The 27,313-nt window shown below is 43.0% G+C and overlaps 1 protein-coding gene and 1 long non-coding RNA gene across 5 annotated transcripts; both read right to left on the bottom strand.

Moving 5' to 3' along the window:
* Positions 1–2,880: 2,880 nt before the first annotated feature.
* On the bottom strand, positions 2,881–27,313 carry KL (klotho). Of its 4 annotated transcripts, XM_082221552.1 has the most exons (6): positions 25,770–27,313; positions 19,659–20,169; positions 16,967–17,235; positions 14,878–15,985; positions 7,178–7,243; positions 4,048–4,087 (listed from the first exon to the last, which is right to left on the bottom strand). In XM_082221552.1, the coding sequence occupies exons 1-5, from the start codon at positions 26,502–26,504 to the stop codon at positions 7,179–7,181; spliced, it is 2,688 nt and encodes an 895-aa protein (XP_082077678.1). In that variant the 5' UTR covers positions 26,505–27,313; the 3' UTR covers positions 4,048–4,087; position 7,178. The 4 variants fall into 4 exon arrangements, with proteins under 4 accessions (XP_082077679.1, XP_082077678.1, XP_082077677.1 ...); XM_082221553.1 differs by lacking the exon at positions 7,178–7,243 and having other exon boundaries at positions 2,881–4,087; XM_082221551.1 differs by lacking the exons at positions 4,048–4,087; positions 7,178–7,243 and adding an exon at positions 7,887–12,463.
* On the bottom strand, positions 5,803–6,811 carry LOC309531864. The gene is made up of 2 exons (XR_014219492.1): positions 6,610–6,811; positions 5,803–6,554 (listed from the first exon to the last, which is right to left on the bottom strand). It is a non-coding gene; the product is annotated as an uncharacterized lncRNA (long non-coding RNA).

Here is a 27,313-nt window from a genome sequence, read left to right as displayed (position 1 = left end):
TTTTGGTGAGCCTGGGCCAGTTGTGGTTGATGGACAGCAACTGGCCCAGCCTTACCAAAAATACACTAAGGGTTCCCCCCCCCCCATTATTATTTTTATTATGGCCTTAGCTTGCATGCAACACCTGTAAGAAGTCTATTTCCTTTCCATGCTGTACATACAAGTCCATCCAATGGAGAAAAAAACACATACCAATCCCTTAACATGGCCACACAGAAAGAATGGGAGTAGTGTCAAGTCAGTCTTCTCAATGCTGGTGTACAGCTGAATACTTATCAAGCCATTCCAAAACATCATAATCCTAAATGCAGAAATTGCCACTCAAAACCAGAGGATAAGCCATATTGAATTACTGTAGGTGCCTCAGGAGGTGCTTCCTGTCAGTAGTGCAGCAATATTTATTGTAAATATGTAGTTCAGGGGGAAGCAACTTCTCTCTTTAAGGCTATGCAGGGAAATGTCTTGTATTTTCAGTACTCAAATTTATCTGGATTTGTACCAGGAAGTTGTGTTTGATGGTGGTGTATAAGTGCATGTCGACTTCCCTTCTTTGCCAGGATCATACAGTAATAATTTGTTAGAACTTATGTGTTTACCCCAAGGATTGGTGTAATAAAATATATAATTTTCACTAACCTTCCCCAACTCTGTTGGACCATTGGCCATGCTTCTGGGTTTTCAGTTGGACCAGGTTGGCACTCCACCAGGTTGGAGAAGACTGATTTAGGCCTACAATACAAACCAGAAAGTTGGCACTGTAAACTAGAACCAACTTTTTCAAACACACTCACTGCACTTTCCTAGATGAAAATGGCAGAGCCATCATACACCAAGATCATCCAAAAATGACATAACACCAATTCAACCCCTTACCCAGTCTTTCCTATACCTGTACAATCAGTAGGGATGAATGATAATTTTGGAAGGAGTCAAGAAATGACCTCTCTCACTTTAGTAGTCCCCAAGTAATTCCTGGTTGAGTCAGCCCCTTGGCATTTTGTCTCAGCTCATCAGCCTGTTTCCCACCTCCACACTTCCACAAACTTATTAAGTTGTAGGAGGATGAGGTGAGGAGGGGAAGCAGCTGCTGAGGTGAAAGCTTAAGGCTGCTTCTGCAGAGGTAAGCTATAGAAAATATTGACTTTTATTTCTCCTGACTCACTGACTGGAAAGGCTATTTTTAAAAAAATCCAGCTATAGTACGCAGAATTAGGTTAAGCATGTTCAGTAAAGACTTCTTGGAGCTTGTTTCGCTCACTTTGGGAGGTGCAATTTTTTGTTGTTTTATTTTATTTGTCCTCACTCACAGATCTGGACATAAAAAAGCCAACAACCCTACAATTCCCACAATGGAAATGGCCAGCTCCACTGTTAGGCAGAATGAGGCAGTCACCCCAGGAAGCACATCCTGGGGAGTGGAGGCGTAGCAAGATGTGCGACAGAGATTGTGTGACCTATATTTATTACCCTTGAGCTAGTTTGCTGTCCTCAGTTCAGGTAGAGGATGTTGTCCCATCACTAGTGTTGAGGTATGATTCAAATGCCAGCCTCATAGTCTTGTACATGGGATGGGGAGGGAGCCATTTTGTTCTTAACTTCAGGCAGCAAAATGTCCAGGACTGGTCCTGAATTGAAAGTTCAAATATGCTCAAAAGTCTCAATTGCTGAAAGATGGGGATTTAGGGGAAACAGATCATTTTCACAAGCGCTCTTGGCTGCACTTTCCTTCTTCCACTACAACTTGTACATTTGGGGAAAGACTGAGAAAGGAAATCAGCAGCTGAGAGGGCCGGCGCTTCTCCTGCTGTGTCTTTCTTTAAAAATTGAGAATTGCCCCCAAAAGCCTGAGAGGGATGAAGCCTATTCCAACTTAGAATGCATAGATTTTGCCCATCACTAAAAAATAAATTTCTAATTCACAGTATTTGAGAAGAAAAAAGCAGATTCCATTGAACCCAGATAGGCCTCCAGGATCACATGGCAAGCTTGAGGAAATAATGCATAGTTATTTGCAATCAAATTGGTTTTTAAAGCTATGAATAAACATTTATAGCAGATTCTTTCTTTATGTATAATTGACCAATTCCAAAGAATATATGAAAAGTGGAGGGGACATGAATGACTCATCTCCCTCAGGCTATATATAGTATAGGAAAACTACTGTCCCCTCTCCCATACAGAAAGTTTTGCTGCTATAATTCCTAGACCTGCTTTATCTAACCATCTACTAAAATGCATTTCTTAGACTCTGGACTTGGATGGGGTCTAACTGAAGTTAGTGGACTTGAATCATAATCTCCTTAGGGCAAAAATATTTCCTCACATTGTGTCATTTATATGACACTTTTCTGATAAAAATACATCCAAAAAGTTTCAAACAATAATTATATTATAAACATTAAAAACTGCAGCCACAAAGTATAATTCCAACAAATAATGGATAGTACGTTTAAAAACTGGCTGGAATACCCATTTCATACCCATCTAGGAATGGACAAAGAGGGAGTCACCAACCCTGAGAAATCTCCCTCTCTTTTTCTCTCGTATGGTAGAACATGTTCTGAGCAAAGTAGAAATGGGGCTTTAACATTTCACTTTGCTGTGGAGTTCTGTGGATTAAATGTTTGGGTAGGGTCAGGAAAACTTGGGTTTGGGGAGACATGGATCATCTCCCGTTGCCTCAGATCAGGGGTAAGCAATGAGGTACTCTCCATTTCTTGTGGACAACAACTTCTGTCAACCCCCAGCCAGTTTAGTCAATAGTTGGGCAAGATGGGAGTTGCAGTCAATGGCATCTTGGATACCCCTGCCTCAGATTTTTGTTACAATTCCATTTGGTTCCCATGTTTAGAGATAGAAGTCTCAAGTAGATATGCTTGCATCATCTAGCAACCATGTATCTATGAAATACTATGTTTTCTTTTTTAAATGAGTATTAATCTTATCTATCAGAAGAACACTACCATGTTTTCATTAAGTGTTATAGTGCCATTGTTAAGTCAATATGGCCATTGTGTGTTTTTTTAAATGTACTCATATTAATACCTCAAATTTTTTTTACCTCACGTCTTTTTATCAGTCAAAAACAACCTGTAAATATATAACATGGAGCTGAATAAAGTGGCATATACTGAAGGACTGGATTTACCATCAGTATTACTTTTTGTTAACATGCTATTATATAGTATTTCTTAAAATGTTATCTGATTCATTTTTCCATTCCTACCCCAGCTATCTGTAAAAAAAGAATCACTGTTAATTTGATGTATATTTATATTACATTTACATCTTCCCTGTCTGATTAGTGTCCACAAATTTCATTTTCTGTTTTGTTTTTGTTTTTTTATTCTTTTTCGGGGCAGGGGTGGAATCAAAACAATGAAGTAAAATCACTTATAAACTTTGCTTTACATCTAGTAAAAGCAATATTGATTGCAGAGATCCTCTGAAGCTGTTTTGGTTCAGAAAAGTTTTGCATTGCCTTCTAAAAAGAAGGCAATCTACTAGTTTGTAGCAGTGTAAATGAATGTATTAGTCAAAATAACACAACAATCCATTATATTAGATGTAATGACATACAAAAATGTGTGTGTTAGGAGAAATGCACAAAAAAAAAAATATGCTGATGAATTTTCATCAGGACTTTTCTCAAAAAGAATTGCTAACTGATGTGGAAAAGTGGAGAGCTAAACTTAAGACTGGGAAAAAACTAAGAAACTGAGAGAAACTAAAAATGACAGATTCACCCATCCCTGCTTGACTTGTCAACATACACCACAGAGTCCTGCTATATTCCTCCAATTATTTAAGACACAAGCTTCGCACAGTTTCCATTTTTACCACTTTATTCTAAGTGTGCTAGGTACATCACTGAAAAATTAAGGCTTACCTTAAGTTAAAAACATCCCCGCATTTATTTATTTTTTACTTTTCTCAACAGGCTCCTTCTGTAGGGGACTGCCCCACTTTTACTTACAAATTTTGCTGCCTTCTGAATCTCAGGATTCTTGGGGAAGCTGTGCAGTGTTTGATCTGATCAGCTGCATCACTTTTCAAGTGATGTGCCTTTCCTGCAGTGGCTCCAAACCTGCTGAGATATGCAAGTTATGGTTATATACCAGTGTCTGCTGTTGCATTTGTTTTTATAGAGAGTTAGACCCAGACGTCGCCTCCCATTTGCAAATGGGAATCCAAGCAAGCCAAGACTGTCACTGGAGGAAGGAGGGAGGCAGTACCACCTCCCAGGATGTTGCAGAAGACGCTAAACCCTCCAAAGCAAATTTTCAAAGGGGAGCAGAAGAAACTGCCTCCCCTTCCAGCAAAGCAATACAACTGAAACTCTGATCACCACAAGTCTGGATACAAACCTCTATAATAGTCAATAACCCATCTACTTACCTTATATTTAACGTATTTCCCCAAAGCACTCATCTTCCTCTCAGTATATCAAATTGCACTCAGGGACACGAACAACTTCCATCTGGCGGACAAGAGAAGTTGGGGAGGAGTAACCTTATAAGCAGCCAGGGTTATACAAGGTAAGAAAACAATAAGTGCTGCTCAGTTTGACTCCTTTGCTTGCTGAAACATCTACAAACCTCTAGTCTAGAAATCCCCTGTCCCAGCAATATGTGGTGTGGCTCTTGGAATTCCCCACTCTTTTTCAGGCTGGCTGTAAAAAAAAAGAGGCGTGGAAAGCAGAAATTTTAAGAGGCCAGTCCTTTCTCATCACTGCATCTCCAGGCAAGGATTCTGAATCTATGTGTGTTTAAGATGCAGAAGCTTGGGGGAGTGGGATGCCGTGCTTTCCCCCGATATAGAAAGCGGCCAGTGTGGGGCACTGAGAAGCATTGAGCACATGGAAGGCTGTGGGGGGTGGGATTTCAAACATTTCAGGCTCCCATTCAGGACAGACCTGAGATGTTTTGCTGTCAGGGGCAAAGGACAGGATGGTACCCCACCTCTTTCATGTACTGAAGCCAGATAGGCTAACAGTCAAATCTTACCTCGACACTTCTGATGGGACAGCAACTTCTACCCCACAGCAGGCTGAGCACAGCAGGTGAGGCAAAGGTGTTCCCAGCAGGCCATGCACCAGACAACTCCAGTTATGTGCTACCATTTCCTGCCAAGTCGCAGAAACATCTGCCACCTGTGGCAGCTGCCTTTTTCCAATGGTAATAATAATAATAATAATAATAATAATAATAATAATTTATTATTTATACCCCGCCCATCTGGCTGGGCCAATGTAGGTCTTTCAAGACCGGTGTTATACGGTCTCGGCGGCCGCCCCCAGTCACCAGTCTAGCTGCCGCATTCTGGATTAGTTGTAGTTTCCGAGTCACCTTCAAAGGTAGCCCCACGTAGAGCGCATTGCAGTAGTCCAAGCGGGAGATAACCAGAGCATGCACCACTCTGGCGAGGCAGTCCGCAGGCAGATAGGGTCTCAGCCTACGTACCAGATGGAGCTGGTAAACAGCTGCCCTGGACACAGATTTGACCTGTGCCTCCATGGACAGCTGTGAGTCCAAAATGACTCCCAGGCTGCGCACCTGGTCCTTCAGGGGCACAGTTACCCCATTCAGGACCAGGGAATCCTCCACACCTGCCCGCCTCCTGTCCCCCAAAAACAGTACTTCTGTCTTGTCAGGATTCAACCTCAATCTGTTAGCCGCCATCCATCCTCCAACCGCCTCCAGACACTCACGCAGGACCTTCACCGCCTTCACTGGTTCTGATTTAAAAGAGAGGTAGAGCTGGGTATCATCCGCATACTGATGAACACCCAGCCCAAACCTCCTGATGGTACACACACACATCCGCACACAGCTTTCAGCTGAATAGGGAAACCTCAAGCAGCCCCAACCCTGGTGATTTTCGACCCAAAGAAACCACCACCAGAAAAGGAAGTTCACACCTGCATTTTGTACAAGTCCATTGCAAGGAGATGCTGCGAGTCAAATATACAGCTGTGAAAAGCCCTTTAGTGAGACCTGGGATGTAATGTATGAACAATGGCATGGCAAGAATCAGAGAACAACAAAGCCCATTTGAAACTGATGCATCGTAGAATGAAACCAGCTCCTCAGAGGTTTCCATAAAAGATTGTGATGGTATAGTTTTACAAACATATATTCGTTCTTCCGGAGGTAGCATTTCCCTCAGGCTGTTGAGTGTGGAACACATAATTTATACATGTTTCTTGATTAAAAATAGGGAGCTTGCAAAGCTCCTAGCTACTTATCCACAAACTCATGCAGAAATTCCTTCGCTCATGAGTAACCAAAGGCTACAAAGCCGTATTAGATGCACCGATCTTCTCAGTGGATGATGAAGCTGGGAAAGAGGAGACGGCAGCTACAGGAGCTGAAAGTGTGGGGCTCCTGTGTCCTATGCATGCATGTGCACACTTGACAGAACAGCGGTTTCAGACCAATCGCCTCTGTGAGGCATTGACCGTCTGCCTGTCAAAATAGAAAATAGCATTTCCAGCTGATGCTGGAACTTAAACAAGCTGGACTTGTAACAAAATGTTCCAGTGTGGCATGCACCTGCTCAGTCTGCTGTGCTTTTGCCCAGGATACTCCAATCCATTCCCCTTCCAACCGTTTTCCAACTAAAAAATCCAAGGATGTCAATCAGCATTCCATGGATGAGCAGCTTAGTCCGTACTGGGCAGGTTTTGGCATCTCCCCATTAGGCTCCCCTGCACCTAAATATTTTCTGTAATTTTGCAAATATTGGGTTTCTCTTGAGCGCACCGATACCTTCCTCTTATGTGTGGATGGTGATGCTTTGGCTAAATAAAGACTGGAAATGGAGAGAACTAATAAAGTGATGCCCAAACCAAGGCAAGCCATGTAACATTCCTGAGGCTCATGTGTGTCACACTCCTTAAAAACTTACACTGAATTTATACCTGGGTGCATCTAACTACAGATCTCTTGCATCAGCCAGGAGCAAATTAAGAGTACCATATTTCCAGTGAGGCAGGGTATTAAAGTAATATAACGAAGCATCCTCAGGAACTGTGTGAAAGGTGATATCCAGTCACATACCCTGCAGAAATGTTACTGGTTAACAACATTAAACTCGTGCACATCTCTCAGGTTCAGCATTTAAGACGTAAAAGTGAGGCTGGCACATTGCAGGGGTGAAGATGGATAGAACTTACCTTACATGAATATTTGTGGGGTTTTGGGAATGACAGCAAGAGTTTCTGATAGGTGGAGTCGTGTGGCTAGGGGGAAGCAGAAGCATTTCAGGAAGTTTGAGATGAGGGAGAGAGAGAGAGAGAAACCACAGGAGATTGTCCTTCATCTTTAAACCTAAAAATCTTCTTGACTTTCCAGTTAACTATTAATTCCAATTATTCATTCATAGGATAGCTGAAGACAAGCCTAAAGGCCGCATGGGGTAAAGTAGTCTGTGCCAAAGTTCATGTTCCAGAATGTGTTTCTCATAGCCGTCCCTCGCATTCATCTATCTGCAGGATGCCACCAAGAGTTGGTCTGCATGTTACAGAGACGTGGGGAAATAAGAGATAGTCTGTGCAGAGTGGGACTCAAACATCTGACCCACATGGTGTCCCAGATATTTGCTGGCTAGGGCAAAATGAAACACGAACAACCCACCACCACCACCATTCCACATACAGAAGCCAACCAGACTAACAGATGAATCTCACCTCAAAACTGCTAATGGGCCAGTTCCTCCAACAGGGCAGATTACAGGATACAGGGCAGGCTCTATGCCACACAGAGCTGTCCTCCAACACTCACCATCAATCCCTGCTTTCCAGCACCTGTCACCTGATGCAGCAGCCTCACTCTGCCCAATGTCAGGGATGGCTGTTAAATTTAATATAACTAAAACAACCGGCCTTCAAAAGCCCTGCAAGGTAGAAGTAGCAACCTTGAAATCCTCCTTCCTTTTCTTTTTTTCAGTTTCCATCTCAATGGGAGGGAAGCAAACAATGATAACATTTGCGAGGCAAAATCCATGGATGTTTCTGGGGTGATGGGGAAAGTGAGGCCAGTATTGGGTCTCTGAAATCACTGGTCTCTCCACCCTCAGAAAGTGATATCATATGCTTCCTACACCTGAGAACCCACTCAGATCAAAAAATTCCAGGGTTAGCCTACTGGGCACAACTGATCTTAAGCACCCAATACTTCAAGATATCCAGGGTTATAAATCTAGAAATACCACCTGGCCGAACCAGAGAAGATGGTCAAACTGCAACAGTGCAAAGAAAATAAATCTGATTGTTTAAAAGAGGCAACTGTTAAAGCACAATTTATAAACAAGGTAATAAACACAACATACAATTGTTAACTTGCAATTAACTTATCTATTGTCATACATTCCATAAAAACTATCAATTCCACAAAAATATTCTGGACAAAAATATACTTTTAAGTGTTATAGTTTTTAAGAAGGTAGCATTCAATGTACATTTATTGACAAATAACATAGTTTTTGAAAGTGCACAGAGTCAACTACATTGCATGCAGATTTGAAATATCAAAAAAGAAAAACCATTAATCTTTACATACCACTTATTTTATTAAATAATCCACGGTGCTTCATAAAAAATAAAATCTGTTTGCACTCTCCATCCATCCATCTAACACATATCTATAGGGTGCACTTCACTGAAAAGTGCGAATTCATAATTTACAAATAAATATTGGGGGGAAATGTGCTATTTGCAACAGGCAGGGAACTGGGTCACATTCATATGGGCAATAAGTGGCAAGGCAGAGCTGTCTTTTTTCTCCTATTCAAAAGCTGTTTTGACTAGCTGAAAGCACATACATTTTGCCTGCTAAGGCACCATATGAAATTGTGGTTTCTGAACTTTTTATTATTATCATCATCAAAGGCTAATTCATACAAACTTTGTTGAATGAGCTGAAATGAACTTAAGCTGCTTTAGAGAGAAAGAATTTATGCATGGTGGCCAGGTATTTTGAATTGATGTCAACTGCCAGCTCACCTCAGCCCAGTGTGCTGAATGTTTCCTGGCACACTGAGAGCCACAATCTGGGCTTATTCCACTGAAGCATTCAGAAAAACAGGTGAGCCAAGCCCAAACTCCTGGAATCTTGATGCATAAAATGTCTTGTTTTTCATGTATCTAATCTACATAAAAATGTTTACATGTTATCAGCCACTGCTATACTGTATTTACTCGAGTCTAATACGCCATCGAATCTAATGCGCACCTCAATTTTCAGAACCTTGAAACCCAAAAAAGGATTTTCTGGCGAATGTAAATGTGCCATCAAATCTAATGCACCCCTTAATTTCCACAACGTAATTTGGCCAAAAAAGGTGAGCATTAGATTTGAGTAAATACATAATTTTATTTCAAAGAGCTCTGCATAAGTAGCTAAATCCTCTGTACAATGGAAATCTGCACAGGTATTAGCCTCACTGCAAGTTCCTTGCAATCTCAAAAAGTTATGTACACACAGATGGCAGTTTGAGCTAGATAAAATCTTGTCACATTATCTTATATTTGCTTGTCTGTTGGTTAATAATCACATCACTCAAAATGGTTTCTTTCTCAGCTTGCGATCGCAAGATGCCTTCTCAAGATGAGAGGGCTGTCCATCTTTTTCGTCATGGGTCTAGAAGTAACTTTGCAAACCACTGCCTCTCTGTGTGTTCATTGAGATTGTGAGGACATGCACAAATTAGTTCCTTCTTATGGTGATGAGAAAATGCCAAGTGGTTGCTAGGCTAACTCAGCAGCGATTGGAATATGGATCTCTCACTGTCTAGCAATCACATCTTCCCTTACCGTTTTTTCCTTTCCTGGAACAGTTATCAGGCTGTGCTTGTGAGTGTCTGAGGTTTAGGGTGTATCTAAATGTACAGTTTCAACACAGGCTCACATTCCGAGCCCTAGAATGTTAAACTGTAGGGACACCGCAACTATTCATGTTACCGATCAATCAGCACTTCATTGCACAGTGAAAAACACGGGCTCGCAATGTGCCAAATAGAAAACTGCAGCGGTGATCTGCAGAGGAAAATTCAAGCATGCGGTGCTGAATCCCATATGCAGAGTCTGAGAACTTCAACTTGTAATGTAATGGAAATGTTGGGTTGTATCCAACACTGCTGTTCCACTTGCACAAAGGGTTTTTGCCTCCTCTTATCCCCTGCAGCTCCCCATGCATCTTCACAATCTGCTTCAGAAAACTGGAGTATCCTTTGGAACAAATTTTGGGGGGCACAGAAGGAGAGGAAAGGGAAATCCCACTGCACCAGTCAAACGCCTTTTGCACAGCACTGGAAACAACCTTTTGCCTCAAACCTTGTACTTCTGAATAAAATTTGGCTGAAGGCATGCCCTCTCATGCATGCTGAGAGATCACGGACAGACAGAATACGAACACTTCCAGCAAAATAATAGGCATCTTTACTTGCAAGTAAACCCCACTGTGTTCAGCGGGCTTTGTCCCTAGTAAATGTACTTACGGGACAGCTGCCTTAAATTGGGTGCTAGGTGAAAATAAACCTAAGTGCATAAAGGGGTACTGGGAGATACAGTAGAAGCATTTCCTTGGAAAATATAAAAGACAGCAGTTATTTGGATCTGTTTCTAGAAAAAAAAATAAGTTTCTTCGTGCCATGAGATTTATGGCTGCTATTTCATTTTTCTTACTTTAATATAGCTGCCCAATTCAAGGGCAAAAATAGTCAGGATATAACTCCCATTTGTTGCTTGAAAATACCAAAACAATTCTCAGTTACTGACCTTTTCTTATTGTCTAAAACTTATGACCTTTTAAATCCTCCTGGCTGTCACTTACCTTTATTGAGTGAAGCCACCCCCAACTACCAGAAGCCATTTGCATTGCTTTCCTACAAGAACACAATCCCTTCAGGTCAAGTAAAGTAAAACACAGACTGGCCACAATCCCTTAGTGTGACAATAATACTAGCAAATCAAAGGACAGGCAGTATTATGGCATCAGCTGCTGCCTTTTATACATATAAATCAACATCAAAGCACTAGAATATCAAAATCGCATCTCACTTTAGCAATTCCGCTTTGGCTACGAAGCTCTCCTCTTTCTAGAAAAAAATGCATTTACTTGTTTTCACTCTTGCTCTTGTCTCATCTCCTTAAATTAATTTGGAATGGTATAGCCATGCATCAACATGAAGCTATAAACAGATTCCAGATACGAGTGCCATTTTCCTGCCATCAGAATCCATCTTTAAAAACTAGCTCCATGTTCAAAGGTGGGGGCATTATTCAGATAAAGAGTGAAACTGCTCAAAGCCAGTCGCTGATTCTATCCTTGGTATGACCAGAGCCTAAGAGTCTTAGACTAGACAAAAAAATAATTTCATTCTAAGGCCTTAGCAGTCAAATGTTTACGATCCACCACGTTGGTTTGGACATAATGCTAAACCATTGTTTTAACCAGCAGCAGTTAAGCTAAACCACAGTTTAGGGTTTCGAAATGGAATCTGCCACTCTTCTCATTGCTGGAGGAAAGGGGGGTAGTGTAAAGTGGGGGGGGGAGGTGGGTACATTATCATAAATGCCAAAACATGGTTTAGTGTTACATGCAAACCCTTCTCACATCTACCCAAAATACAACGTATGTCTAAGTGAATCAAATGATCAGACTAATTTTAGTCCATCAGCTAAAAGAAACAGGGATTATCTAGGATGGAATTAGAAATTCACCATCAGAGAAGAAAAGCTAAATTTCAAAATATCAGGTATGATTAAACTCAAGTTAGAACATCCCCTATCCTCAACGAAAAATACATTCAGTCTGTTCAATGAGGCCTGCATTGACCTCACTATGCATGAAGCATTATTCTCACCATGACTCTCCCTCAGTGGATCAGGGGATGGGTGCTACACCACCAGCAAATTGGGGGGGGGGCTGCTAACCTAAAGTGCTAATACAGAAAGGAGTCACACAAGCTTCGTGGGCACAATCCATTTTCACATTTAGTGCTCCACAACACTGGGCAGCATGAATGATTTCATGGTGCAACAATAATCACAGTCGGGTGTATAATTATTTCTGAGCTCCCCCAGGAAATGCATATGAAGGACAATGAATTGCAGGAAAGCCGTATTCATGCCTTCTATTGACCTTCTTGGAGTAGTAAGTGATCAGAAATACAGTAACAATGAAAGAAAACAATATAAAAGAAATGAAAGCAAGCAAAGATCTTCTGGGTTGCAACGAGTCACATTCTGGGCACAGAATAAGCTCCTTGAGGCAGAGCAAGCCAGTAGTTTCCGAGCCAGGAAAGGTGTAATTGTCAATAATCTGTCTATAATGGATCATGGAAGACTTTGGCTCATATTGATTCACTGTATATCGATAGAGTCCATACGATCTAGGATCACCCCTATCGCTGAAAGAATAGGCAAAATAGCCACGGAGGTTAACATTATCCAAGGTGTAGGCTGCAAAACAGAGCACACATACAAACAAAATGCACACACACAGAGGGGACAAAGAAAAACAAATTATTGCCATGTTTGTTTTACCGCTAGACCACCATACCAGTATATGTTATATAAACTCTAGGCATCTCGATCTTTAAAAACGACAGTCCAATTCCACTTAAAAGTATCTGGGTGGTTCCAGAGCCCCCTAGTCTCTCTCTCTCTCTCTCTCTCTCTCTCTCTCTCTCTCTCTCTCCCTTCCCTTTCTTTCTCTCTCTCACACACATCCACACTCATAAAAACCCATTCATTTGCACACACACAGACACTGATTTGCAAACCCCATCCACTGCATCTTCCAGCTCTTTCCTTAAAAAAAGCTTTCTTTCTCCCCCCCTCCCCCATTTTCTCTCTTTTTTCTCATTCCCCCTTCTCCCTCCCTCCTTCTCTCTCTCCCACCTTTACTTCCCAGCTGCCATTCCCTCCTTGACAATTAAGTTTGCCTGCTTGGCAATTAAGTTTTAGAGAAAAGGGTGCCATTTGTGCAAATGAAACACACACGTAAACTTAATTGCCACAAACAAACAGAAGGAAAACTGTGGGTTGGATCCCAAGACACTGTGTGCCAGACCTGGTCTGAATGCCAGTGGTTCTCCACCCCTGATCTACAACTGTAGCCGTCACAACATACATTTAAAGCTCTCCCATTCAACTTTGAGTGTCATGGCTTCCCCCAAACAATCCTAAAAACCGTAGTTTGTTGGGGTGCTCAGAGCTGAAAGGAGCCCCCTCACAGAGCTATAATTCCCAGCCCCAATTCTTGGGGTGGGGGGGAGGCCATGGTAGTTAAAGGGGCACATGAGTGCTTTAAATGTATGCTATTGATGTGGCTGTGGTGCACAGTGGTACCTCGGGTTAAGAACTTAATTCGTTCTGGAGGTCCGTTCTTAACCTGAAACTGTTCTTAACCTGAAGCACCACTTTAGCTAATGGGACCTCCTGCTGCCGCCACGTCGTCAGAGCACGATTTCTGTTCTCATCCTGAAGCAAAGTTCTTAACCTGAGGTACTATTTCTAGGTTAGCGGAGTCTGTAACCTGAGGTACCACTGTAACCCGAGGTACCACTTTATAATTTTAGGGGCCATTGTCTTGTTGAGCCCAGTACTGTCTACTATGTCAGGGAGCAGATCTCCAGCACTCAAGAGTCTTTTAACTGATACTTTCTACATCCAAAAGCTATTGGCAGGCTACGACAATCGCTATGGCACTGAACGATGGCCTTAACTGCATGTAACCTTGCCCTCCACTGACACTGCGATACCACAGAAACCCATCTGTGATGGCGGTATTAGTTTGTTTATTTATAAGAACATATGAATCCTGCTTTTTTTTGGCTCTAAAACTGAACCCCATAGCAGCTTACAACAAAATAAAACAAACATTCGTGAAATTAAAAATCCACTACAAACAGATGAAACGCCAACAAAAACACAGCACAAATATTTCATTACCATCTAGTTAATGCAATAATAATTCGCATACCTTCAGCCTCTATCTCATCACAAGGAACAGGCCCTGCACAGTGGCTCTCGCTTCTTACCCTTCATTATTTTGTTATTAAGCTAGCTTAATTTCACAGGGGGTAGGGGGAGGAAAGCCTTTGGTGACTATTCATGGCAACGAAATGCAACTATCTTTTTCTCAGCAACAGCAGACAGAAGGGCACTGAGTTCCAAACACTGCCTTGGGACACACACAATGTACTATGCATGTGCTCTGGGTATCAACATGTATTAATTAGTCCGCCCCTTATAAGAGGCAACGGCCTCATCCAGTTGCTGAAAACTGGATTTCCAGTTATCTTCAAAGCATAGTTCCTGCTCCCAGACTTTGGAATTCTCTCTCTCGAGAAGTTAGACTGGCTCCCTCCTTGTTGTCCTTCAGCTGGCAGGTGAAGACCTCCTTATTCCAACAGGATTTTTGGAACTGACTGCTTTTAATGAAAGGTGTTTCTATTGCAATTCTCTGTATGTTTTTATTACACACACAGTTTTAATTCTGTTAATGTTTATTACAAATATTTCACCACCTATATTTTAGCTTCTCTTATTTTCCCTGTCAGGGGGAAAGGCAGGGTATACACATAATAGTTGCCAGTGCTTTTTTTCTTTTTAAAAAAATATGTTTGGGGGTACTCTCATTTTGACTCAAGAAAATCACCATTTTATAGTTCAAATCGGGGGAAAGAAATACAGTAAATGGACAAAAGTACAAAGATTCACAAAATGTTTAGGGGTATGCGTACCCCCTGTGTCCCCCCCCCCAGAAAAAAGCACTGATAGTTGCTATTACATATCACACACAGCATTCCAGAAAACATGCCAAGAAATGTTGGTCTTGAGGAACATAAGCATTTCCTCAGGACTCTTACCTTTCAAGGCTTCGTTGATATACCGCTCCATGTAATATATTCTCAGTTGGTCTCGATCCAGTTTCTGCCCGTCATCAATTCCACTGGCTAGGATGTAGATTGGGATGTCGCCATATTTATCCTTGACCCATGCGAGGAGCTTGCGTAACCCCCAGGGCACCACTGGAGTTCTAGCAGGTGACTTCACCCAAGTGATGTCATTTTGCTTTTGGACCTCAAGGAGGTGGTCATAATTGGCGGGGTCTTCGTTTATGGCGCTTACGAGAGACGTGGTGTAGTGGCTCAAGGCGAAAAAGTCGAACGAACCACATATTAGGTTTCTTTCCGCCTCAGAAAAATAAGGCAAGTGCAAATAATGGGAGCCTAGGCTGTTTTTCCGGTGAAGCCACTGCCTCATCACATCTGGGTAGTCACCACTTCCAAAGATAGGCTCAGCAAGCCAGCCAATCTTAAACTCCAAAACTCGTCTGGCTGCACTGTAATCGTTTTTTGAAAAGGGCTCGACCCAGATGGCGTGGAAGGCAATTGAGATTTTACCTTTCTGAGTCTTCCTGAATGTTTTATCGTACAGGCGCCATGCCTTAGCGTGGGCCTTCAGGAGGTTATGGGCTCCTTTGTATGTCAAGTTGTCATCGCTAGGCTCGTTCATTGTGATCCAAAATTTGACATACTGGCCAAGTTTTTTAAAGCAGAACCTGGCATACTCAACAAAAGCGTCCACGATCTGCCGGTTCTCCCATCCTCCATGCTCAGCGAGAGGAAGAGGAAGCCCTTGATTCTCACCCATGGGTTGCCACAAAGCAACGACAGGAGTTATATTGACTCTGAGTAATTCGCTGACAAAACACTGATAGTAAAACAGAAGAGTGTGGTTAACGTAAGATTCATTACCTAGAGGGAGAATCAAAGGCCACACCAGCGAAAAATGGAAGTGTGTGACATGCATTTCCTGAAGTAAAGAAATCTGGAGCCTGATAGCCGGAAGATCAACACAGTGAGGTTTGCGATTTGGAGCACCCCTTCCATCAACTTTAATCAGCTTCTTTGTATGATGGACATCCCAAACATAAACATTAGGGTCAAGGAACTGGGACCGTGTGGTATCTACCTGGAAAGAGAGGGAGAAGCAGATTCAATTTGTCCAAAGTGTGTAAACTCACAAGCAAACAAGTTAAGTAAAATAATAATAATAATAATAATAATAATAATAATAATAATAATGAGGAGGAGGAGGAGGAGGAGGAGGAGGAGGAGGAGGAGGCTGATGGGACCTGAGAGTCAACATCTGGAGATCTCCATGTTAGCTATCTCTGCTTTATGGAGTATCTAAAGTTTGAATCAACAAATGATTTAGATATGCAATAAATCTTTCAGGAACCAATCAGTTTTAAAAACAGAGGGAGCTCAGAATACTTTTAAGGTGACGTCCAAACGATTTATGGGAAATGTGTCTGCCGTGCACTAAAGTACACCGAAATAAATCACAGCAGCTTAGAAATAAGATGCGGCTTAGAAATAAGTGACATGCTAATTTTAACCAACTTAATATTTAATGACATTGTTCTAATTTACTATGCTAATGTCATAGAAGACTGTTCAATAGCTCAAAGGACAAATATTGAGCCGTCAAAATTGATTGACACACAGTATGAGGAACAATGAATTCCCCCCCCTTCCCTTCACTGGAACCCGGTATGTGCTGGGAAAGCCCACAGAAGTCCTTTCTGTACGGCTTACCTCTAAGGAAGGAGTAAGAATTAACAAGGCTGCAACATGTTTTCATTTGATTGTGTTACCTTACCACCTCTGCCTGATCTGTCCCTGAAAAGAACAAATCTGTGGGGGTGGTTGCTTTAAATCAGAGGGGCACAACGGAATGGGGAAGATGCGTACACACAGACACCCACACACTGAGAGTTCTGCCCAAAGTATAGCACCCAAACATGCCCAAACTGTGATGTTTGTCAGAGAGGAGGCCCTACGGCCCCAATTAGAACACATGTCCAGGAACGAAACAAAGACAATATTATTATTTCACCTGTGCTACAGGAAAATTGGAGGAAGTGATTTGCTCTCTCATTTGGCTTACCTGAAGAAAGCTTTCGGTAACCCCCCAAGCAAAACCACAGGGGAAAGTCCCTTCTATGGGCTGGTCTTCTGGTACTGGGCGGAAGCCATTGTTCTCTATCACCTTCTGGTAAAACATTCCTGAAGACTTTAGCATCAGTTTCTTATCCTGACTTTGAAAGTCAACGTAAAACAGACCCCTTCGAACGCTGTAGCCCCTGAGCCATTCAAAGCCGTCCATGAGAGACCAAGCCGTGTACCCGAGGACAGTAACGCCATCATACCTGACAGCTGAGGAGAAAACAACAAAAATAAGATGACCTCACTTCCCCATCTGCACACATTTGAACAACTGCACTTGAACAGATTTGTTTGTGGTTCAGAAAAATGACCCAAATGCTCTCACTTTGGCTTTGAGGTTCTAAATCTTGGATCTCTTCACATATCCTGCTCAGTGTTAATACTGCCAGGCAGATATGGCCTAAATAGCCTAAGGATCCCTCCACTACATCCCAGTGGGCCCCTGAATTGGTCCCATGGTATTTTTTCTGATGGAAAATGCAATGCCTGGAAGCTTTTGAATACAGTACTTTTAAACGAGCAGGTACCTCCATAAAAGGATGTATTTTCACTCGTTGTGACTTCTTCTACAAAACTGGTGTAACAAAACTGTTAATTGTTTTATATAATTTAGTTGGTTCCCACATCTCAGAAGCCCAACTGACCTCTATCAAGTCCCTTACAACGCTTCCAGCAGAGATTGGGCAGGTACCCTTACTTTTGACTTTCAGGTGTCTCTTAAAGACTTATTCATACAGTTGTTTGAAATTTTCTCAAGTCCCCAGTCATTTTAATGATGGTTCTGTACTGCTGCACACTGCCCTGATGTTTTATGAGAGAGTGGTATATAAAAGCTTTTATAAATCATTTGCGTGGTTGTATTTTTTGAAATTGCATTACTTATTTGTTTAGGAAACTTGAACCCTGTCCTTCCAGTGCATTTGCATCACCTAAGGGTGGCTTACATTTAAAAACAAAACAATCCCACTAAAGAAATCAAATGACAGCACAAAAACCAACACAACAGATAAAAATATTCCAAAATGGGGTTCTACCCAATCTATCAATAATGTCTGACAAGGCAAATGCTTCAAGAACAGGAAAGTTTAACCAGTCAGTGGGAACAGTAAGAAAGAAGGGGAAATGAAGATCAGAATACAAGGCAGTCCTTTTTTCTGGGGCGGACGTAGGGGTATGCATACCCCTAAACATTTTCTGAATCTAACGGGAGAAGAAACTTTAAAAAATTTAAATTTTAGTTTCTTCTCTAGTGTGGTCCGTTGAATAGCATGGTGAATCGTCAGTTCCGTTGCTCCCCTCAATGGCAACCTCATTTCCTTTCCCTGTGTTTCCTGAGTCTCGGACGGAAGCAAGCGTTTCATGTGTCAGCTATGTAGTATGAGGTAATGCATGTTCTTTCTACTTCTGTCCAATTGCTGTATTTATTTTTCCCGATTTGAACTATAAAATGGTGATTTTCTTGAGTCAAAATGAGAGTACCCCGAAACATTTTTTTTTAGAAAAAAAGCACTGATAGAAGGTATTCAGAGGTATTATAGAATATTGGTGCAGCCACCAAGAAGGCTCTTCTCTCATCCTGCACAACCTTGCCTCAGCCACACACAGGACATGGAAATTGTCCTCTCCCAGGCATCTTAGAGAGCAGGCAGCATGGTATGAGAGGACAAAGTCTCTCAGGTGACCTAGACCCAAGATATTTAGGGTTTTCAAGGTAAGCAGAAAAGCAAGACAGAACTTTTACTTAATTATTTACATGCTTAATTAAAATACTACTCTACTTCAAAATAATGACCGTCCCAAAGTAACTAGCAAGTGTTGCAAACAATAAAGACAAAACTCTGTGGTGAATGTAAAGTTGAGCTGGTAAAAGTTTTGCCACTTATTTTACGTCTTTCATCAAAGTTGTTTTAAAATAAAAACCAACACAGGCATAAAGCAAACCCCGTTTTCCATGGGGGCCAGAATGTGCTGCTTGGTTGCTAAAAAGAGAAGTTGTATCTACCATCTGATGCATTTTCCAACACTCAAGCCCCTTTCCATATTCATATAAATAAGGACATATGTAACTGAGACACAGCTTTGTAAATCAGCTGTGAAAGCAGAATACGTACTCCCAACAGTTATTTTCATTTCTTCATTACAGGAAGAATGAATTCTTGCAGCCTGAGAAGAGACTCTTAAGGTCATTGCCAGAGAGTTACAGAAATTATATATGCACACACACACCAGAGAAAGAGAAAGAGAGAGAGATTTGGTATATATTCTTATCTAGCAAATATTTACTCAGCTATCTGACGCATTAAAACTAATCATTGGGTATCTCCTGCCTGATTCTCCTGCAAGCCTCATAGCCAAGAGTACAAACATCATGAAGTTATATTAAGCAACCAGCTTAACTTTTTGCTGTAACCAAAGAAACATTATCCAAACTTGTTGGAAAGCACTTGGCAACCGCAGAGGCAAGCAAATCCCGTTCTTTTGGAACCTCACTCTGTAATGAACACCTGGATAAATGTTTAAAGACTCACTGGGTTTTAGCCTCTGCAGAACTTATTTAATGAATGTGAGGATAATGTTTCCCTTAACTTGTGCCAGGATAATAATGGTGACAAGAATACCATCTACAAGCCTACCTTTCAGAGTGTCCATAATGAAATTTTTAAGATAATTCGTGTACTTGGAGTCATCGGTCTTAGTGTTACCAGAAACGTACCAGCTGTTCTCCACAATGAAGATCTCTGGTTTGTTATATTCACTGCTTATCCAGTAAAGCAGAGGCCTTAGGCTTAGCGATTCCAGCTGGCGGAATAACATGCCAGTATCCACGAGATGGAAACTCAACGTTGCCCCAAACGAAAGAGCAAAGAAATCGGCTGTCCCTCTGACAAACTTCTTCTCTGCTTCGGTAAACTCAGGCAGCACAGAGGAAAGATTACTCTTCATGCTCTGGGGATAGTCTCCATCAATAAATATAGGTTTAGCAAACCAGCCCAGCACAAAGTCAAGAGATTTCTGGCATTCGTGAATACTGTTTTCAGTCATATGTAGAGGTCTTATCCAGTGAGAGCCTAAGGCAATTGACACTTTACCTCTTTGTGTAGGACGAAAATGATCGTTGTAAAGATGCCACACTTTGGCATGAGCCTATGGGAAAGAAAGTCCCCAGTGAACCATTTTTATTTTACTCATTTTTGCTGTTTTATGAAATTATGTATTCAGTCTTAACAGATATCTGTGTTACCAACTAGATGGCAATAAGTCTCTTGGTGGCTTTAGGGCCTCCGTTCAATCAAAGCACAGTGCAACATTTATAAGAGAGCAAATCTTATAAAATCAGCTGGCTTCCTTCAACTTAAAATTAAGGAAAATTAGCCTCACAGCTAGCAATACCACTCTGCCCTTTGGGACAGAACTGTTCACTCTCATTCTAATATCTCAGAGGAAGGGAAACATAATGCTAAACCAGAGTTTAAATTAAGCTATGATTTAAAGAGAATGTGCAACATACTGGTGTATGCTACCCTAAAGTCCCTGCAGTGCTCTTTCCTTTCCCATGCAGAGGCTGGCACATGTGAACCAGCGCTTGGGGCTTGTTTCTCTCATAACAAACGATAACAGTAAGTCAAGACAAACTTTGCCACTTTCCTCTGGACATGTTCCAATTTGTCAACATATTTCCTAAACTGCAGTGGCTAGAACTGGACGAAGTACTTCTGGTGCAAATAGGTCCACAAAAATTAGTGGTTCAAACAATTTTACTAGCCTGCATTGCTCATTTTGTGGCCAAAATGAAAGGGAGCAAGGAACCAACTTTTGTATACCATCCTCATTTGGTCCCCCATGAGCAATTCTTTAAACAGCCAGTCAAAAAGGCATTTATAATCCTGCTCTGACTCAGAAGGATGAATTGACTAGCATGAACACATTCAGATTCACAACCTGTTGGTAGCAATGTGCCTTTTGGAATCTGTCTCTCACCAGCCTGAAAAGCCATGGCTCCCTTCCTTCAGAGAGTCTATCTCCTCATCATTATCACCAATTTTCCCTGCGCTACTCCTACTTAATGTTACCCCTTGCTTGCTTGCAAGGGAGACGGCTAACGTGCAAACAGGAAGTGACATCTACTGCTCAACTATCACCTTTTTCTGGACCAGAATAAGAAGAGGTGGTTGAACAACCAGCTTGCAATGGTGAGGAGGAGAAGCAGGTCCAGGAGACTTTCCCCAGTTGCTCCCGCACTGAGTTGTGGTCCCTCAGCAGATGCTTGACTATGCTGACCCTTAACACCAGCTCTGGAACAATCCCAACAGCCCCATATATGTGGTCAAGAAAGATGTTCTATCTTTCCCTTTACTTGCCCCTAGGTTTTAGAGCACTGGTATGTGAACCTATGTTTTCACATAATGGAACATGTGGCACACTTGGAACCATTTCACCAGTTGCAGAGGGGAAAACCGTGCGTGAGAAAACATGTCTTCACAAAGCTCAGTTCATGAGAACTGCGTGGGCAGGTGAAATAAATATCACTTAGTGATGGAAGTCCCACAGACAATGATAACTAAATTTCATGAGGGATCATTAAGTGCATCCTCAATTTCTGGCAAACAGCAGTACTTAAATGCTTTGTTATGCCTATATCTGAAACGGGGTGGAATCTCAGATAAACCTTGGCACCACTATGCGGAAAGCATAGAATGCAGCACAGAAGAGGGGATCAGTTTTTGAGTTGGATTCAAACTATTTAGATGGTTTCTTCAACAAGAGTTATTATAGTTAATGTGAAGACTTCAGAATTATCTCTAACATAAAGGACATGGCAATCCCCATCTTATTTGCAGTAGCAACCCCAGTAATTGCAGTGAGGGCATGGAACAAAATTACAGGGTTTAGGTCAGACACACAGGACTTGAAGATTTATCTATATGCAGGTGGTGCTACGTTTTCACTAATATAGCCAAAGGAATCAGTGTCCTAACTAAATTAGTTTAATTTCTGTCTTTAAAAAAAATCTTTAAAATCAGATTAGTTCCAATTTTAATCTTGGGGAAGATACTGGTAATCAGCACTAAGCATTTTTGTTAGATATTTGGGGATATATCTACAAACCAATCTTTCATCAGCAGTTCAAGAAAATAATGAAAAACTGCTAAAGGAAGTGGCAAAAGATCTGAAAAACATGCCTTTCCATTATTTGTCACGGATGGCAAAAATAGCTGTATTCAAAATGAATCTTCTTCCCAGATTTTTTTTTAATTTGAATTTACCTTTAAAACATGACATTTCAATATTTCTGAAAGGCAACAGATTATTTTGTCTGTGGTAGACTCTTGGCACTTGGCATATTTCCCAAACTAACAAGTTTCACAGGGGAGGGACATCAGCAGCTGAAATAATGTGTGGGATTCATGGGCTCTTCCTGCAATTCCAGTGTTTTGAAAGGCTTTTGGACATGCATTGTTTACAGCAAGGATGGGTAACCTGTGGCCATTCAGGTGCTGTTTTACTCTATGGGCCATCAGCTCCAGCAAGCATCACCAGTTGTCAGGGATGAGAAAGACAGCCCAACATCTGAAGAGCCACAGGTTCCTTTATTATGGAAATTCTGGGAATCTTATTATTACTGAGTTGGGAAGAATTTTTTAAGCTATACTTCCAGAATCAGTAATTCAGGCTCCAAGCCCTTACTGCAGAGTGAAGTATCTTTGAAACAGCTCTCAACTTTATTCCGAAAACTGCAATAGATGCTGCTGTTTCTCCTCCTTGGAATCATAAGCAGCAGCATTCTAGAGAGTTAGGCCTCTGACTTATCTAGCCACAACTTTCCAGAGATCTTTCCTAGCCCTTTCTGGAGCTGTGTGGTATTATACCTGGGACTTTTTTGTATGCATATATGGGCTACAGTACTAAGTTTGCAAATTTTGGGGAAGCAATGGGGGAGGAAAACTAAAAGGGCTGGCACAGAGGGATTACAGTCTGTGCAATTCAGATGCAGTGGACTTGGCTTATAATAGACCAAAGCTTTCCAACATAGTTTTCCTCTTAAAATATATATATCCAAAATTCTTCTCTGTGCCTAACCCTAAGCAACAGGCACCTCTCAATTTTGCTTGACAGAGCAGCATGTGCCACGGCATCATTATTACATCGCTTCCCATCTACCACAAAGCTTATGATCTAGTGCTCAAAGCTGTCACACTGTGCCAATTTTGGTAGACATGCTGATAGAAATTACTCACATCTGACTTGGATGCTGCAAGCGCAGCTTTTAATACAGCATGTATCACGGGCAACTCAGTGCCACAGGAGCTTAGATCACTGCCAGGCCAACCTCTGATGCCAGCAGGGATGTTGATTGGGAAAGTGCTCTTGGCCCTCATCCCAGTCCGCGTACAAGAACTTGTTCACCTTAAATCGTATCAAGAAATACTGCAGGTCTTTAAAACTAAGGCACTGTAATCCTATATACACTAACCTGAGTAAGTCCTATTGAACTTCTGAGTAGACACAGAGAGGACTGTGCTGTAAGGGTGCAATCAAATGCACACTTTCCTGTGACTATGCCCCACTGAACAAATTAGGATCTACTTCTGAGTAGAGATGGAGAAGGCTGGGATAGATGGCTGCAATCCAGTACATATTTGTTTAAGAGAAAGTCCCACTAAATTAAAAATGCTTAGCTAAGTGATGGATCTCTTGAGTGTGAAATTTACATTTGGACTACTGGATTGCTTTTTGTGCATCCGGTAATAACAACTACATTATTTTCAATGTTCATGTCTCTGTTAAGATGATGTATATTCTGTGACTGTGGTCATATTTTACTGCACTTGGCTTGGTATTTGTAACACATTCATTTGTCACTATTATATCTTCCTTTTATGAATTGGTCATGGTTAATATTATAATCAATTCATGTGGGTTCTCCTGCTTGTTCATTTTCAAATAGAATAAATGCTACTGGTAATGTATTGTACAGCTGCTTTCAGATATGTGTGTTTGTCTTTTCATCTCACCTTGCAATATTGGATGAAATGCAATTTTATCCATGTTTATATTTATCAACTATGCCTTTGATAAACCGCTCTGTCACCTACAGAATCTCATTACACAATAAATTAGGCTGCAGTCCTAAATACACTTACTAAGAAGCAAGTCTCATCCAGCATAGAACTTAGATCTGAATAAATATGCATCACATTGTACTGCACTTCTTTAGGATACTGCAAAGATCTGCAACTGACTGACATTACTATTCTTCTGCAAGCCCACACATTTATTTTTGCTCTTACTGCTTTAGTGGGGAGAATTTGCTCTTCCTCACCTTTCACCTTCACAGGCAATTGTAAGCATTTAAATGTGGTAACTAATCATAGAGCCAGTGCGGACAGGGGAATGTTTATAACTAGAACTGGGAAGCCCAGAGTACAAATATTCACTCAGCCATGAAGCTCACTGTGCAACAATGGGCCAGTCTTCCTCTCTTAGCCTAACCTACCTCACAGGGTTGTTGTGATAGTAAAATAGGGGGAATGGCTCGGATATACCACACTAAGCTCCTTGGGGGAAGGGAGATTAATGCAACTGACAATAATAAAAACATTCTAGTTCAACCTCTTACACCAATAATACACCCTAGCAAGTTTGGCTCTGTAATAAACTGGGATTGTTCCAATTATGATTTGCCACAAGTAGTGAGTGATTCAGGAGTTAGCAAGGTGTGTTTGGCCAGAGGTGCCTGAAGGGCAGTGGGCAAGTCTAGTTAAATAGGTCCTGATAAGACAAGCAAACACGCTGCCCTGCACATGCTGGAGAAGTTGAGGTGTTTGTTCTATAGGAAAAAATCCCAGCATCCTGAAATGTTAAAAATCCCATTGTTTTCTATAGAGCTTTAATATTTGGGAAGGTTATAGTCTCATAGAACAGCAGGATTGGGACAGGCATCTTCAAGAGCCAGATGTACTTACTTGACCATTTTCCTCCTTTGTGTTTTTCCAATATTTGGGTGACTGGAAGGCAGTGGGGTATATCCTACCTTTTATGTTTCCATAGGTGCATGCCATACCCTGTTGCTAAGTTGAGCCTTGCTCACTCTTGCCTGCTGCTTGCAGCAAATCTTAGGCTGCACTCCTTTACGCACACTGACTCATGGGATACACTGGAACTTGCTTCTGAGTAAGCAGGCCTAGGATTGCACTGCCCTTGCTCTAAATCAGCCTTCCCTAACCTTATAACCCACAGGTGTTCGGCAGCACATATACTAAAAATAACCCACAGGTGTTTTGGCCTACAATTCCCATGCTGGTTGGAGAGTTATAGCCCAAAACCTCTGGAGGGTACCAGGTTTGGGAAGGCTGTTTTAAATTCTACACCAGGGATGAGGCAACTGGAGCTCAACCTGTTAGATGCTGTAGCCCAGCAACACTGAACTGGAAGGGCCACGGGTTCCCTACCCCTGTCCTTAAGAGGAGCCAGCAGCAGTCATTCATTTGCCTCGGAAAAGATCACAAGTGGAGATGACTGAAGAAAGGCCCCACTCTCCCTTGGCAACTTTCCTCGGGTTATGTGCCTTCACTGGAGGTTTTAAAGCAAAAGTGGATGCTTTAGTTGAGATTGCTGCGTTGCAAGGGGCTGGCCTTAGATGACCTTTTTGGGGGGGGGTCCCTTCCAACTCTATATGATTCTCCCCGGTGGCCAAAACTCATGGCGAACTTCGGCTGAGCCATGTTCTCCTTGGGCGTCCTTACCTGGAGGAGGTGGTGAGCCACCCGGTAGCCCACCTCCCGCCCTCCCCGCACGCCGGGGGCCAGCTTGCCCGTGGCGTAGCCCTGCCAAGCCACGAGGTAAGGGTTGTCCATGGTGAGCCAGAAGCGCACGTGCTCGCCGAAGTGCCTGAAGCAGAGCTCGGCGTAGTCCCGGAACAAGCCGACCAGAGCCGGGCTCTGCCAGCCGCCATGGAGCTCCTGAAGGCGCTGGGGCAGATCCCAGTGGTAGAGGGTGACCACGGGCTCGACGCCGCGCTGCCTCAGGCCGGCCAGGAAGCGCGCGTAATGCTCCAGGGCGGCGGGGCTGGCGGGCGCCGTGCCGTTGGGGAGCAGGCGCGCCCAGGGCAGCGAGAAGCGGTAGTGCGACACCCCCAGGAGGCTCAGCGCTTCCAGGTCGCGCTCGACGCGGTTGTAGCTGTCGCTGGCCACGTCCCCCGACGGCGCCCGGGGGAGGCGCTGCGCGAAGGCGTCCCACACCGAGGGCCCCTTGCCGTCCTGGCTCCAGGCGCCTTCCACCTGGTACGCCGCGCTGCCCGCCCCCCACAGGAAGCCGTCGGGGAAGGTGTCGTCCAGGAAGAGCTCATCCTCGAAGGGCAGGCGGGCGAAGCGAGACCAAGTGGTCCCTCCCTGCCCGGGGTGCCCGGCCAGCGGGCGGCACAGCAGCAGCACCCGGACCAGGAGGAGGAGCAGCAGCCCCGGCGTCGCGGCGCGAGTCATGGGGGAGGCCGAAACGGAGGTCGACGACGGCGAGAAGCGGGCGCGGGACCGGCTGGCGTTGTCTGTCCCCTTTCTCCAGCCAAGCCCCCTTTATCCCCTCGCTTCGCCCTCCCCGCGGGGCTGTTAATCATTACCGCGGGGGGAGGTGGCGGGAAGGAGGGGGGAGGTCAACCGGTTTGCACCGAAGGGAGACGACGACGGGGCTCTGTGCCTCCACCTACCCGCCCCACGTCGGTGGGCGCGGGTGGTGCCTCAGGCACTTCTCCAGGAAGAGAGGCATCCGCGCTGGGTCTTTCTTCCCCCGTCCCGTCGGGAGGCGTCAAAAGTGGGAGATGGAAATGCGTCATTACCTTCGCGCGCCTCAAACAATGTTTTCTTTCTTCTTGGTGAGACTTCGGCTCCCTGCACCTGACCTTGCTTTTGACGGCTCCTTTTTCAATCTCCTTGCTGCTTCTGCATTGTTCAGTGATAAACTTTGACGCCTAAAAGGAGGGGGGGGCGGGTCCAGCTATCACCATCCATTCAGGGAGTTGGATCTTGTTTCCCCTTCTTCCTCCGGCATCAGCTCAGACTTGGCGAAACTGAACTCATGTCTGGCTTCAAATTCGAGATTCCCTGAACGCTTTGCGACGCCGTGGTTTTATTTTCTCACCTTGTCAATAGTCACAAATCACGTTAAAGCATTTGAAAGACTGCGGTGTGTAGTGTCTTTCATTTCTGCTCTTGGTTGCAAAGGAAGGGTGAAGGGGAGATCCTGTTTCAATCAGCGAGTATAGAACTGGAGAGTAGTCCTCCTTATTCAAGATTAT

This window comes from Podarcis vaucheri (assembly GCF_965113315.1).
Source record: "Podarcis vaucheri genome assembly, chromosome: 4".
NCBI classification, from domain to species: Eukaryota; Metazoa; Chordata; class Lepidosauria; order Squamata; family Lacertidae; genus Podarcis; species Podarcis vaucheri.
This window is presented reverse-complemented; position numbering and strand designations above follow the sequence as displayed.

What these genes read in the sequence shown, in the direction of transcription:
- KL (XM_082221551.1), bottom strand. Translation starts at nt 26,504, where the DNA reads ATGACTCGCGCCGCGACGCCGGGGCTGCTGCTCCTCCTCCTGGTCCGG. An exon ending in TGGCTCACCACCTCCTCCAG is followed by an intron (nt 20,170 to 25,769) that starts GTAAGGACGCCC and finishes TCTTTCCCATAG; the next exon opens with GCTCATGCCAAAGTGTGGCA. An exon ending in CATTATGGACACTCTGAAAG is followed by an intron (nt 17,236 to 19,658) that starts GTAGGCTTGTAG and finishes TTTTCTCCTCAG; the next exon opens with CTGTCAGGTATGATGGCGTT.